The sequence below is a fragment of the Ipomoea nil genome, unplaced genomic scaffold (genome assembly GCF_001879475.1).
Source record: "Ipomoea nil cultivar Tokyo-kokei standard unplaced genomic scaffold, Asagao_1.1 scaffold1770, whole genome shotgun sequence".
Classification (NCBI taxonomy): Eukaryota; Viridiplantae; Streptophyta; class Magnoliopsida; order Solanales; family Convolvulaceae; genus Ipomoea; species Ipomoea nil.
In genome coordinates this window covers 3394439-3410590 of record NW_017618198.1, presented here as the reverse complement: position 1 = coordinate 3410590, position 16152 = coordinate 3394439, and the positions used below count along the sequence as shown (strand labels likewise).

Genomic DNA, 16152 nt, shown 5'->3' with positions numbered 1-16152 from the left:
TAATTACCAATTTGGTCACAAGTTAACGGTTGACTAACGGTCAAACAAACGGAGGACCAAATTGGATAAGATTTTTAAAATTGAGGGACTTAATTGGTTAAAAAAAATAGTCAATGACCAAATTGATAATTTCGCTATAGTCAAGAGACCATTTCAGTAATTGACTCTGTAATCAATTATCAGCCAACAACTAATTTATCAAACATATTTTTACAATCAACTAATACTCAAACTCGCTAACTCAATAAACTAACAATTGTTTACCAGACACTACTAAAATATTTTTTTTTTTCTTGTCAAAAGAAAAAGAGAAAATTAAAATTTTTGTTCTTAAATTATATATATAAAAAAATTATTCGCCATCTTTAATTATATTCGTCTTTATTTTTCATTTCTTTTAAATTAGGGAAAATGACACTTTTTCCCTCTGAGTTATATACTTATAGCACTTTTTCCTCATCAATTATTTAGGTAAGCACATTAGCCCCTTCAATTATTCTAAAAGTGGTTGTTTTTCTCCCTAATATATTAAATTAACATTTATACCCTTAAAATAAACATTTTATTTATTTTACTTCTCCAACAAATTATTGCGTATACGTAGGGATGACTACGATTCGGTTCGAACTGAATTGGACACTATAGCAATCGAATTAAAAGTTTACGGTTATGATTCAGATCTAGAACCCAACATTTGGATTTCAATTTATTAAAATTATGAATCAAAAAAATTGAATCCTGAACCGTGAACTGGCGGTTCCGGACACGATTCACGATTTTGAACCGTTTTTATTTTAAAATTTTATTTTTTTTTAAAAAAATAGTCTAAATTCAACAATAAATGTATTTTATTTTTTCAATTCGGAACATGAACCGTCCGTTTCGGGATTTTAATAAACTCTAAATATCGAGTTTCGATTCTAAATTGTAATTAAAATATTTCGGTTTGGTTGCTATAGTATTTATTTGGTTTGAACCAAATTATGGTCATAATTTGTTGGAGAAGAAAAATAAATAAAATATTTATTTTAAGGTTAAATATGTCCATTTAACATTTTAGGGGGAAAAACAACCACTTGAATAATTGAGGGGGAAAAAATGCTATAAGTATATAACTAGGGAAAAAATGTCATTTTCCCTTTAAATTATTTACGAAATGATTTGTAAACCCATTAATAGAGGAATTTCAAAGACTCGGACAAATTAAGGAGTTTTTGGTAATTTCACGTAATTATGTATGTTTTATAACAGCATAATGGTCTTTATCTTCTCACAAATTTGGTTGCTCTAAAATTGGGGTTGTCATCAATAGGCCGACAAATTAGGGGTTGTTGTTTATGAAGTTTGGGAGAATTTGGTGTATTCTCAAGCCTTTCATTCTTTCCAAAGCCTTTCATTATTTTAGAGATGGAATTGAGAGTCTCAATTGAAAATTCAAAAATAACACTAATTTTCAAATAGTTGAAAGATATAAAACGTAATGACATGTGTAATTCAGGAAAAAAAAAATATTATTTCACCTATTACAGGCTAGTATCTGCTCAATATATTTTTTCTATCTGTTCTAGTCCAATGACATCACCTGAAGGAGAGTCACAAAGATGGCAACTCACATAATAGTTATGTAAATGATAAAATAATAATAATTAGTGCATACAACGTTTATTACTTCATTCATACAGATTAAAATCGAGATTTTATTTAATAGAACCAAACAAAGTTACTTGGATTATCATAGGCATGATATCAAAATGATGGATTGTTATTTGTTAATATAATGACATTGATGTCAATGACCCTGTGGTCCGGTGGCATGACTTTCCTAAATGAGAGGTCACAACAGATACTACGTTATGACGGAATCAGTAATACTCAAATATAAATTATATAATGAGGTTGATGAATTGACTTAGACCAGAATATAAAGTAAGATTAAAAACAAATAAGGAAAATTCATTGACCCATAATAAAATTCCATAAATCATATCATATATATATATAAATAATATTTCAATCTTGAACCATAATAATGTTCTCCTTAACCACGATGTCTCTTTTTACCCATACGAGATTAACGCGGCTTCTTGTACCGTCGCAGAAATTTAATCTACCGTACCCCATCCATCATGTCTTCTCCCAACATGGGCTCGATGGATTCTGGCTCATGTAGAAACCAATAGAAAATTACAGTTTTTTCTTCTTCTTCTTCTTTTGTTTGGTATGATAGATCCTCAATAAACAAAACATCAATACATGCATGTCGCTAGCCAAACCAAAATTTTGATCAATATATATATCACCCAATTTCATCATCATCTTGTTTCTTTCACAATCATGAATTGACCAAATCCCAGAAATGGCTGATCGTAAGTCCACCAGGGGCCAACCACCCGTGTCCTCCTCCTCTGCAGCAGCAGCGTCGCAGAAACTCGCCGCCGCCGACGAGGCTAGCGGCGGCGGCGGCGGCGGAAAGAACGTCCAGAGCAGCGTCACGTGCGTGTACCAAACCCACATCGGCGGCTACTGGCGGAACGCGACGGTGGTGTGGAGCAAGAACGTGATGAACCATTCGCTGAGCGTGTCGGTGGACAGCGTGGAGACGGAGGATCATTCCACGTGTAAGGTGGATCTGAAGCCGTGGCAGTTTTGGACCAAGAGAGGGTACAAGACGATGGAGGTGGACGGGAACCGGCTGGAGGCGTATTGGGATTTCCGATCGGCGAAATTCTCCGGCGGCCCGGAACCCGTCTCGGATTTCTACGTCGCGCTGGTGTCGTCCGACCAGGAGATGGTCCTGTTCCTAGGGGATTACAAGAAGAAAGCTTACAAACGGACCAAATCCCGGCCGCCGCTGGTGGACGCCGTCCTGTTTTACAAAAAAGAACACGTTTTCGGGAAAAAAAGCTTCGCGGCGCGGGCGAAATTCGACCGGTCGACGAGAAATAAGGACAGCGAGATCGTGGTGGAGAGCTCGGCGTGGGGGGCGAGAGACCCGGAGATGTGGATCAGCGTCGACGGGATTGTCCTCATCCACATCGAGAATTTGCAGTGGAAATTCCGGGGAAACCAGACCGTCACGGTTAACAAAATCCCGGTTCAGGTCTTCTGGGACGTGCACGATTGGCTATTCTCCTCCTCCGCCTCCGCCTCCACCCACGGCCTGTTTATCTTTAAACCCGTGGCGGAGGCGGACAGCGACACCGAGGGCGGCGGCGGCGGCACCGGCACCGACGACGACGGTGACAGCATTTCCAGCGGCGGGAGCAGGTACTACTCGACCAAGAGCAATTCCACGGGGTCGCAGTTTTGCTTGTTGTTGTATGCGTGGAAGCTTGAGTGAATATGATCAGACCATAATGTATGAACACAAAAATACATACTTTAAAAAAAGATCAAATTAAAATTATTTGGCACCACATGCATATATATTGTAAATGTCTTGTAACAAATTAAATACTCTCTACATTTTGTAAACAAGATTGTATAAGTATACATGCGCCATGCTAATTGTGTATATCAATGGAAGGGGTCCTCTGGCCAATGATGTGAAAATGGCATATAGAGTGGGTACGGTTAATATGTGTAAATTAATGCTGAGCATTTTCTTAGATTGAAGTGTTCTTTAATGGTGTGTACTATTTTCAATAGAGAAGATGACAATACAATACAATATAATATTCTAGCTAACAGTTTATAACATACTTTTACTACAATTGTAGTAATATGGTTAGTCTAGGACAATTTTCAATAAAAAATAAATAAAATTGAGCCTCAATTTATATATAAAAAAAAAAAAGTTACGTTGAAACTCAACTTTAATAACTTTCTACCGTTCCGATATTAACTCGAAGAGTATGCTTTGGTGAGTGCTACATTAGTACATGGTTGTCCTCAAAGGATTTAACTCTAAGCTATGAGCTTATGATATTCGATGCTTATTGGGTGCAAACGCAATGGAACCCTCCTCACATACTATATATACCTCAACTTGTCAATAATATATTTTTGAGAGTTTGGGGTTTTTTTTGGGGGGTAACATTTTGAATTAGTTAATTCGAGATATGAGTCAATTTGTGATATTGGCCCCAAAGGTATCAACTATCAAGTGAGTTGGGACAATGTCTGTTGTTTTATTTAAGGATTAATATTTGATACACTGTCGATGTATAGATTATATACACCGACGGTGAAGGAAAAAATAATGTCACATCATTAACAAATAAAGTCAATATTGATCGGGTTTTTTTTTTTTGCAAAATATTTAAGACTTATATTTTATTAGAAAACTCTTTTATTTCTAATTAACAAAATATATATACTTTGCTAAACATATTTATTACTTAATTATTATCTACTACTAATTTCCTAAACATTTTTATTAGTAGATACAACATTAATTGTTCACAATGAGATACATTATTAATTGTTCCCAAACAATTAAATTAAATTAGATTTTATACATTGATGCATCAAATATTAATCCTTTAATTAATAGGAAAAAGATCACTCTCAGACTATAAGCAAAAATAAAAATAAAAATAAAAATAAAAAATCCTTAAACTATTAAAAAAATTACAATTAAGCACTCAAATTCACTAAAATCATGTAATTAAACACACAAACTCAAAAATACCACTAAGACACCATAGCCATAGATAGGTGAGAGTCTGCGATTGCCATAGTTAGATAAAAGCTCCGTTTCCATTAAAATCTTCGTAAGTGATTTCTTCTGTAAACAACTAGACAAGATGCATTTAAATATTTAATTAATTTCTTTATAATATAAATATATTTAACACATCATCTTACAAAATAAAGAGAAGGGCAAATCAGTGCCAATGGGATGCCATGTAATATATCTTTTTTTTTTGGTGAATAAATATATCTTGTTTTTTTTTTTCTTTTTTTTATGTAACAAATTTGGGCATTGATAAATGATCCTTATGTTTTTTTCTTCTTCTTTCAAACGCATAAATTTTTGGAATACGCTATGTATTGTTATCACCATCATCATCATCATAATCTAATCAACTTAGAAGAATCAATGCATGTCATATCTCTAAATTATGCACATATTTTGTATGCTTGTCAAGTTTACACTATGTTAAAAATATTGTACTTTCATGATGTTAAGCATTATAAAAACTTGTTGAACCATGGCTACCCTAGCCTAGATGTTCGGGGCTGGTTGTGTTGAGATCAGTTGTGGCACCACACTCAACCCCTGTACAAATGGGGTCAAGGTCGGTGCCCCCACTGCGGTATTTGCTTGGATGAATGATACTACGTTTGCCAACTTGCATTCCCATTGAGATTGTTGCCACCCGATGAGTTAACGCTAGTGTTGCGAGATTTTGATCTTGTCATTATTTGGTGGAATGAAAATTTGATAAGAAGCACATTCGAGCTTGTATGTCGATAACCGATCTCAATGAAAGCATCAATAATAGATAAAACTTATGTTTTTAGAGCAACTACATAAGTCCAAATTTTTTGTTAGTTTTTTTTTTTTTTTTTTTTTTTTTTTTGGGGGGGGGGGGGGGGGGGTGTTAAGTGATATAGAGAGGGAGGAGAAAAATGTTTTTTTTTTTTATCCTACCTTTTCTTTCGTCCATTTCGTCAAAAAGTTTTTCTTTTAAAAAAAAAAAAAAACCAGCAAAAATCATTGTTGGAGTTCCTCTTTTTCCCAAGCTTACAATATAATTAGTGATGCAATTCCAATAATACCCATGTTCTCAAGGCAGAAACCCCATTCTAAGGTAGTCAGTGTGGAAGTTTTACAGGTTAACCTTTCCCCTCTACTTTTTCCTAAATCTGAAATTCACTTCAAGACAAAAAAAAAAAAAAAAAAAAAAAAAAAAAAAGTCAAAACTATTGTCCCAAAAGATGGTAAGTGATTAATGCAACAGTTGACTAAACAATGAACATATTCCAAAAGTCAAAGATCATTAATCCTACAATTTTATAACCAAATGGCCCTTGCTCTACTCTATTAAAGTATTAATTATTTCCTATAAGAAATAGGTTAGATTAGATTAGAGGCTAAACTTTTAGACTATGGTATACACACTTATAATTACTATTTTCGGACAAGTCATCTTTTTATTAGATACATAAACTTTTGGAATAAGGGTCAAATAGGCCACTCAACTGCACACCAAAGTGCAATTAGGCCATTGAACTAAAAAAGAATGCAATTGAGTCATTGAACAACACAAAAACATGCAATTTAACCCAAAATGACCTGTTTACCTGATACAGCAAGTTACCGATTTTAATTTTTTTTTAAATTATTTTTAATAAATAAATAATTTTAAAAAGGAATAAGGGTCAAATAGGCCATCGAACTGCACACAATAAAACAATTAGGCCATTGAACTTAAAAAACCAACAATTAGGTCCCTAAACTAATCAATTTCAAACAATTCTTCCAATTTGAAGGTTTCCAACAGGTCAACAGGTCATCTCCCAAATTAATTATTTTTTTTTAAAAAAAAAATTTAAAAATTAATTATTTATAAATTAAAAAAAAAAAAACTGGAATCCAACCGGAGACGGTGGAACCAGTTTTTTTTTTTTTTTTTTTTTTTAAATTTAAATAATTAATTTTTAAAATTTAAATTTTAAAAAATAATTAATTTGGAAGGATGACCTGTTGACCTGTTGGAAACCTTCAAATTGGAAGAATTGTTTGAAATTGATTAGTTTAGGGACCCAATTGTTGATTTTTTAAGTTCAGTGGCCTAATTGTTTTATTGTGTGCAGTTCGATGGCCTATTTGACCCTTATTCCTTTTAAAAAAAATTCTTCAAAAAAAGAAAAAAATAATAATAAACTGCCGCCGGAGACGAATCGTCTCCGGTGGCAGTTTCTGTTTTTTTAATTTAAAGAATTTTTTAAAAATTATTTAAAAAAAATAATTTTAAAATCGGAAACTTGCTACATCAGGTAAACAAGTCATTTTGGGCTAAATTGCATGTTTTTGTGTTGTTCAATGGCTCAATTGCATTCTTTTTTAGTTCAATGGCCTAATTGCACTTTGGTGTGCAGTTGAGTGGCCTATTTGACCCTTATTCCTAAACTTTTTATTAATTTAGAAGGGGTCAACCAATTCACAAGTAATTCATTCAACTAAATAGTTTTTTTTTTTCTCTCTCTCTCTTTTTTTTTTTTTTAATTCGGAGGTGACTAATAAAAAGTTGTAGGAGTAAGAAATTTTCTAAATTTTTATTAAGGGTATTCCGTATTTTTCTGATTAACCCTAAATTAAAATTAAATTAATTGATAGTTTACTAGAATCAATAACCAAACCGAACGATATATGTATTTTCGAATTTCACTGAATCGGAATTTGTCAATTAATTCAGTGGGTTAATTGAATTAAACAATAGATTCTAGAATGGTTAGTATTAACTTAGTATTTGTTTTGTTAGTTCAATTAACTAACACTGCAAACCGAATTATTCAAATATTTAAATTTAAAAACATTTAAATTAATGGTTAAAAACTATATTTAAATTAATCATTGATTTTTTTTTTTTGAAACACTCATGATTCTTTACAAGTAATATATATTTTATACTTTCTCAATCTTTTTTCAGCTCAAAAAAATAAATGCTCTCACCATCGGGGTTGATTGATTAACGAATTTAATTCAATTTGATAGGTTCATTTATTTTAAATCAAGGAAATCAAAATATTATTACTGCATGTAAATTATTATGTACTTCTATTTATATAGGATAGCTAACTCTTATAATCAAACTAAATAACTACTGATACAATAACTTATTTTGTCTGGCTTATTGTTTGGTTAAGGTCTGGTTTATTTTCTTGTGGTCATTTGTTGGTTAAGGTCACAATAAATTAAAGTTACCTATTGATCTTCTTGATTTGAACCAATAAGCCATGCTAGTTTATCTTCTTGTGGTCCTTCGTCACAACTCGAAAGGCAACTTATTCTTGGCCTTGAAAACAAATCATTTTTGTAGTATTATAAAGCAACCAAGAACAGCATGTGTGACATAGAGGGTTTGTTTGGTTGTGCAAATCCAGATGTGTATTCCCTCTTCTGCTTCATTCCTTCACACTCCTCTGTGCACACCTCAATACTCACCATTCACCATTGAGGACAGAAGAAGAAGAAGAAGAATTGCAGCCCTTTGATCTGAGCTAAACATCAGAATCTTGAATGCTTCTTTTTCAGCCCCTAGAGTTTAAGAAAACAAGAGAATAATATGAAGTCAAGGGGGGTTACTAATGGGAGATTGGAGGAGGGGAATGACACTTCTCTAAAACCAGCAACTCAAAGTAGGCCTTCACCATTAAGGTTGCTGAAATTTCTCCTAACTTTTCTGGGTTTGGGTTGTGTGTTTTCAGTGATCAGTATGTACACAGTTCAGCATTTCAAAATGCAGCAGTTAGTTATCCCTAAGGGGGGAACATGGATTCAAACTTGTTCTCGGGGAATCGGTAGCTTGGAGGATTGGATCTTACCCCCATCAAAACTGTCACATAACTTGAACGACACTGAGCTGTTTTGGCGAGCAACGTTTGTTCCTAGGATAATAAGTTATCCTTTTAGCAGAAAACCCAAGATTGCTTTCATGTACTTAGCCATGGGGTCTCTGCCTTTGGCCCCTTTGTGGGAGAGGTTTTTCAAGGGGAATCAAGGGCTCTATTCAATCTACATTCACTCACTGCCTTCGTATACTCCTGATTACAAACCATCATCCGTGTTTTACAACAGGCAAATACCTAGTCAGGTTAGCATCATCACCCTGTAATAATCTTGTGTTGTTTATGATAGTTTTGTTGTTCTCTCTTTGGATCAGCTTAGTTAATTCATGTTGGGCGGAGGCCTGTGAAAGGGCAAGTTCAACAATCGATGGCTAGGGAATTGTTGGGGCGGAGGCCGGTAAAGGGCCAAGTCCATTACCCTACTTCTAAAAAATGTTGCGGTATATAAGGAAATAAAGTTTCAAGTCCAACACCCTACTTCTAAAAAATATGGCAATATATAAGGAAATAAAATTAGTTATAACTTTTGGCGTAGTAGTAAGCGTTTGATCCTCACAAGTGATATCAAAACTAAGTCAGGGCAGAGATCAGTGAAAGGCCAAGTCCAGCATCATGTTTCTCGAAAATGTGATGGCAGTATATAAGAAAATAAAGTTACCTCCGCTGTAAGCTATAATTTTTGACGTAGTGGTAACTGGTAAGCGCTTGATCCTAAGAATTCTGGACCAATTTTCTCTTGCAGAAGGTAGAGTGGGGAACCATGAACATGTGTGATGCTGAAAGGCGGCTTCTAGCAAATGCCCTGCTTGATCAATCCAATGAATGGTTTATCCTCCTCTCTGAATCATGCATCCCTCTCCACAACTTCACCACTATCTATGACTACATCTCAACATCTCACCACAGCTTCGTGAGCGTGTTTGATGATCCCGGGCCTTATGGCAGAGGGCGCTACAGCAGCAACATGTCACCCGAGATCACCATTGATCAGTGGCGAAAAGGATCGCAGTGGTTCGAAGTCGACAGAAAACTGGCAGTGGAGATTGTCAGAGACAATGTTTACTACCCAAAATTTGAGCAGTTCTGCAGGCCAGCTTGTTATTCAGATGAGCATTACATTCCAACCATGCTAAGTATTCAGTTCCCTTCTCTGCTGGCAAACCGGACTCTTACTTGGACCGACTGGTCTAGAGGTGGCTCTCATCCTGCAACATTTGGAGAAGATGACATTACCAAGGAGTTCTTCAAGGGATTCTCTAATGAGGGTTGTGAATACAATAACCACACAACTAACCTTTGCTCCCTTTTCGCGAGGAAATTCGCTCCTGGTGCTTTGAATAACTTGTTAAAAACACTTGACTTCTAATATTTGATTGCATTTTGATCTCATAAACATGTTTTATTCTCTAGAATGTAATGATAGACTATTATAATACACATAAGTTAGGCAAAACTTACTTGATTCCATTTGAGACGAAATCTGGAAATTGAATTAATAATCAAGTGTTTCACCTCTCTGATCTTATGCCCACACACCCTCCAGGTTCATATACACTGCATGTATATATAGGAAGATGGAAAATTCAGATAGATCAGAGGAGATGGTGGCAGAGAAGATTTAGTGGAAATGGCCTGATAGTGTATTAAGTATTGCAAAAGTGGAGTATGATGGGAATCATGGAGAAAACTATGCAGTGCTTTGAAGAAAGAAGAAAGAACACTGGACTTCCAAGAAACCAGTGTGGTGTCAAGGAACATGCAGAACCCAACTGATCGCTTGGTATCCGAACATGCAGCCCAGGCAGAGTCAGTGAAGCCCTTGAGCTGTAATGAAGATGTTGCTAATAAGAAAAGTCCCTAGCCTGGAGCTGCTTTGATATATCTTAAAATCATGTGAGCTGCCTGCATGTGTAAGTCAGTATGGCAGTCTAAAAACTGAGAAAATTGGTGAGTAGCATAGCTAATTTCAGGTTTTGTAATAGTGAGATATAATAGTTTCCCTACAAGTCTCTTGGACTGAGTAGCATCCTTAAGTTTGTTAACAATAGTCCTGCTAAACTTGATTGATGTAACCATGTGTGTTTTAGCAGGTAATGTTGCAAAAATCGGTCTAGGCGCCCCTAGACCGTGGCAATTTTCCCCCCTAGGCGCACGCCTAGCGTCTAATTCGGACGACTTGGCCGCCTAACGTCTAACTTAGTTGAATTAGCTCGTCCATTTCAGTCTAGTTAATCCGATCAGCTCAGCGTTACTAATTGTTTTCATTATCCTTAACTATAATAAAGCAGAACCAGTTTTCCCGCTCAATAAAAGAAAATTCTAGATACACAGATATTTATGAATCAGTCTTTTTATATCTTCTTTAAAATAATTATTACTGATAAGGGGTAATGATTCAAGGTGTCTTTTGAGTTCATGTATATGTTGAGTAATGATTCAAGGTGTCTTTTGAGTTCAGGTGTCTGTTTCAGGACTAGGAAACAATGTTTGTATGCATATATGTATATATATAATGGGTTCTCATATTGTAGAGTACTTAGAGGTGTTGCCCTTAGCCCGAAAGTGATGGTGGCGATGATGGGATTACCGCCGAGGTCAAGGAGGAAGGCGGCACAAAGGAAACAAGGCAACGACGATTCGCGCGAAAGATGATGGATAAAACCTCGAGTTTTTTAGCGATCTAGAAAAAGATGCTGTCGAGACCGTAGAACTAAGTATCGGAACTGAGTTTAGGGTTCCGTTTGGGGCTGTAGCGGCTGGTCAGAGTGGAGGAGAGATTGTGAACGCTTATCAAGGATGAAATGTAGGGACGGATTATCCGCAGTTGGTGCTCGGGCGACAACATTTTTGCTAGAATTCTCCTACGATATTCCCCGCCGTGAATCGAATCAAGATACTTATGGCATTCAATAACTCTACCCACACGGTGAGGCAAAGTTCCTGGAGTTTTGCTCGAATTACATCCAACAATGGCTTTTCCTCTATGAATTTTTCAATTATGGTAAGTTTTTTTATGCTTCTTGCCAATTTTTGCCATTCTGATTCTTCAATTTGTATCATCGGATTCCCCTGCCGCAATCACTGTTGATTAGAAGCATTTGTTGTTGCTTGGTTTTGATTTCGTTGCTCTAGATCAATTTGCGTTTTATTCTGTAAATTTTGTCTTTCGATTCTGCATTTCACTTACAACCAGTTGTCATGTCCCATTCGAAATTATTTTCAGAGTTTATGTTTTTAGGCTCAGATTTTGCTTCTAGATTTTGATTTCTTGCGAATATTGCCGATTGACCAAATATTTCCGGAGATTATACATACTTGACCAGGTTTGTTATTTTATATATTTTGAACTCATCTTCTTTTTCTAAGTTTTTTTTTTTTTTTTGCCATTTCTTGACTGAACTGACCAAGACTGTTGAGGAATGTGTTGAGAAGATTTTTAGTTAATCAGAATTTTGCTCATTTCCTTACATTTGAGGGGGAGAGAGATAGCAGAGTAGATCAACAAAGGGAGAATTAGAACAAAGAACTCTGGGACTAGAGACTAGAGAGAATTAGAACAAAGAATTTTGCTCATTTCGTTACATTTTATAAAGAAACTTGATTTACTTAGTGGTTTTGCTCACTCTTCATTCTTTTTTAAACATTATTATGCTCATTGAAATTATATTTCTGCAGGGTTGTATGTTCCAAACACAAGTCAAGTTTAAAAAGTGCATTGCTTGAAACTTCTCATGAGTCTTTCTTTGCATCAGAATTCAAAAGAGTCTGTTTGCCGAAATAATAATAATAATTAAATGTAGTGGCTTAGCCAAAATACTTTTTTATTTTTATTTTTACAGTTATTTTTCATTATTTTGTATTATCAATGCAAGTAATAGCCGGCTAAGTGGTATGGGGACCCAAATGGATGCTACTCAGTAAAGAATGGATACAGGCAATTGGTGGGAACTTATGAGAATGATATTGGTTTTGATAAGTGGCGAACCCTATGGAATTTGAAAATCCCCTAAATGGAAGACCTTTCTATGGAGAGCTATAGGTGACATTCTCCCTACTAACACCAATTTGCTTATAAAGAGGGTGGATGTTAGCCTGATTTGTGCCATGTGTGGAGTTATGAATGAGAACACAATGCATGCCCTTGTGTTGTGTGACTATGCTAAGTCCATTTGGGATCAATCTAACTTTCCACTCCCCCATATTGTAACGAATATTTTTCAGGAATGGTTTAGAATAATCCTAAATGTTCTAGATGCTAATGGAATATTATTTGCAGCTGGAATATTATACAATATTTGGAGAGTCCGGAACGATGCCGTTTGGAATGCATGTCTGCCAAGACCAAAGAAAATTATCGCGACGACCCTAGCCTCTGTGCAAGCGTGGCAGCGTGTGAGTTCGGCTGCCCCCCCACAGCCGGCCGGTCTCACGGCTACCGTCCAGATGCCACCAGTGGCAGAACACCGAACCGCCCTCACTGCCCAGATGCAGCCGGAACTGCCACCGTCTTCCATTGCGGCGAATGGAATGGAAACAGGGCCGCAAATGCGGTGCTTTTTCGACGCGGGATTTCGGCCCCTCTTAAAGACCGCCACAGTTGGAGCGGTGCTTTTTCGACGCGGGATTTCGGCCCCTCTTAAAGACCGCCACAGTTGGAGCGGTGCTATTCGATGCGTGTAGTGGATACGTCTCAGCCTATGCCAAGCCCTTACAAGCCTGTATTTCACCGCTTATGGCCGAGGCACGTGCGTGCAAGGAAGTTTTATCATGGCTCAGGTCACGGGGCGAGCTATCAGTTGAGTTGTTCACTGACTGCCAGACGCTTCAGGCATATTTAACTACTTCGGCAATCCAATCTAGATCATATCTTGGTTATGTCATTGATGACTGTAGGACTACTATGACTATGTTTACTTTTTGCTCAGTTAATTTTATTCCTAGATCGCACAATTATTTAGCGCATATGTTAGCAGTTGAGGCTTTTAATCACGATATGACTATGTACTGGGATGAGATCCCACCTGACTCAATTTTGAGTTACTTATAAATATAACCACATTGGTTATTTTTCAAAAAAAAAAAAAAAAATAGCCGGCTAAGTAAATGTCCTACTCATTTCTCAAGCAAAATACATTGATAGACTAATCTGCAATAATATGAAAAGCCACGTCAACAAATATCAGGTTAAATTAAACGGTATGATAGTACAGGACAGTAATTGATATTTATGTATTTATTTTGGACATATTATGTAATATATTAGTGGTAAAAATAAGTAATTTTAAATATTTATAAAATAATATATGAGTTGGCATGTAAGTATGATGATGTGACAGATAAGATATCAACGCCATATCAGCGATTGTCCTTAATTGTTTCACTTTTTAAAGTACAAGGACTAAATTAAACAAAATTAAGGTAGAAGGACTAAATTGAACAAAAGACTATAGTACAGGGACCTCATAGGTACTTGTACATAATATATAATATAATGTCAATTTATTATTCTCAAAAAAATAAATTGTACGTGATTCATGTTTTCTTTGTTTGTACTTCAAATACCATTATTATAGTTGGCAGCTAATAAATAAAAATACTTTTTTTTTATCTATTATTATAACATTAAAAACAAAATTTTAACATTTAGCCGTGCATTGCACGGGAGAATACTAGTATATATCTAAAAACATAATAAGTGTGAATGAAAGTTATACCTCTCATTTATGTCCGTTTTTTCCGTTAAGTTTTTTTTTGTACATTATGCTATAAAAGTTGTACATTAAAATATTTTGGACAAACATATCCCTACCGTTATAACTTCCGTTTTCTTTTTTCACTATTGTTACCATGCATATGCATGATGCATCCACCATATATTTTCTTATCTTCTTCATTAATAATAATATATACACGTTATATATTTGAATTATATGTTAATTATTACCTAAAATATAAATATCAAATTTATAAAAATGATTTACCTTATTATTATTATTATTATTATTATTATTTAGAATAATTTAAATATCTAAAACCTAAATAAATTTAAAATTTCAATATAATGTACTAATATTGGACATCTATTTTTTGTGCTATATATATACGTGTGTGTGTGTGTGTATATACATACATATATATAATATGACATATATACACCCGTAAACTAATTTGATACTTTGAATCTTTAGATGATTGAAGTATTTGAGTATTTCATATTTAAGTATTTTTAATTTTTAATATTGTTTTGATGTTATGACTTATGAATTATCATTATTTCATTTATTTGGATGTGATATTTGATTGAATGTTGAAAACAGTCTCATTAAAATTGTCAAACTGCAAGTCTACCACTGATTTTTTGGTGCCCGCCTAGGCGCTAGGCACTGTCCGAGCGCTTAACTATCGCCTAGCGCCTACTGCAACATACTTTTAGGTGGTTTGCAGTGTAAAAAATATGCCTCTTCAACCAATTCCAAGGTGTATTTCCTTTGTGTCAGGGAAATGCCATTACTACTTCTTGCAATTTCCAATCCCAGCAAAAAGCCTCAAAGGACCTAAGTCCTTGATGTGAAAAACATTATCCAAATGCCCCTTAATTTGCTGCACTTGACTTAGATTAGGACTTGCAATTACCACATCATCAACATAGACAAGTAAGGTGTGTTTGGTTCGCACATGAGAATCGGAATCGGAATGTGTATCAAATGTTGAGTGTAACCTGGGAAATTTTCAAAGTCCTTGTTCTGATGTCATCTCCTTTGAATCCGATACTCCCCGAACACCACAGTATCAGATTCCAACACAAAATAATGGCATGGAAAATTTGTGTTGTACCCATCAGGAAAGGCAACATTGGTATCAGATGCTACAACCATTTACACTTATATGTTCTCTAAATGAGCCTTTTGGCTCTAACTCTCATAAATATTAATTGGGGCAACACCTAATTAGCTATCTTTCATCAGTTTTTGCACTTTCTTGGATCAACAACAATGGTATCATTTACTGACCTCTTTGATCTTTTTGAGTTTTATAAGTTTTAGTTATAATATAACTCAGGCCTATCCATCCATATATTCTTGGCTGCAGGCACAAGCTACTGCAGTGAAGAGAAGAATAGAAATTGGACCGTGGGGTGGTCATGGAGGCAGTGCTTGGGACGATGGTAGCCACGATGGAATAAGGGAGATAAGCCTCGTCTATGGCCGTTGTATAGACTCCATAAGGGTAGTTTACGACAGAAATGGCAGGCCTTTTACTGCAGAAAAGCAAGGAGGAAATGGTGGTGACAAAACCGGGGAGGTATGTAACAAAACCTTATTTTTCCAAGTCATTTTTAGTCATTTTCATCTACCAAAACCCTAAACTCCTACTCCTAAAGTGGCCAATTTTAATTTCTTCCATTTCATTTCAGGTAAAGCTACAATTCCCAGAGGAATACCTAACCAGTATCAGTGGCTACTATGGACCACAGCGTGGCAGCCTTGTGATACGATCGCTCACCTTTAAAAGCAACCAGAGGACGTTTGGGCCATTCGGGTTGGAAGAAGGAACTCCCTTTTCACTGCCTATGGAAGGCGGTAAGATTGTCGGGTTCAAGGGGAGAAGCGGGTGGTATGTCGACTCAATTGG

The 16152-nt window shown here is 35.5% G+C and overlaps 2 protein-coding genes and 1 long non-coding RNA gene across 3 annotated transcripts in view; 2 read left to right on the top strand and 1 right to left on the bottom strand.

The window, feature by feature from the left end:
- Nucleotides 1-2022: 2022 nt before the first annotated feature.
- LOC109192220 lies at nucleotides 2023-15992 on the bottom strand. Its single transcript, XR_002056068.1, has 3 exons — nucleotides 15888-15992; nucleotides 15132-15142; nucleotides 2023-2034 (listed from the first exon to the last, which is right to left on the bottom strand). It is a non-coding gene; the product is annotated as an uncharacterized LOC109192220 (long non-coding RNA).
- On the top strand, nucleotides 7975-9969 carry LOC109192218. Its single transcript, XM_019342787.1, has 2 exons — nucleotides 7975-8765; nucleotides 9263-9969. Exons 1-2 carry the CDS (start codon nucleotides 8238-8240, stop codon nucleotides 9884-9886), a joined length of 1152 nt encoding a protein of 383 aa, XP_019198332.1. The 5' UTR covers nucleotides 7975-8237; the 3' UTR covers nucleotides 9887-9969.
- LOC109192219 (jacalin-related lectin 19-like) overlaps nucleotides 15431-16152 on the top strand; it is a 954-nt gene continuing 232 nt past the window's right edge. Inside the window, exons 1-3 of the mRNA XM_019342788.1 lie at nucleotides 15431-15515; nucleotides 15610-15822; nucleotides 15935-16152. The exon at nucleotides 15935-16152 is cut by the window's right edge and continues 232 nt beyond it. Coding sequence (XP_019198333.1) covers nucleotides 15513-15515; nucleotides 15610-15822; nucleotides 15935-16152 — 434 coding nt within the window. The 5' untranslated portion in view covers nucleotides 15431-15512. The remainder of the gene's footprint in view (nucleotides 15516-15609; nucleotides 15823-15934) is intronic.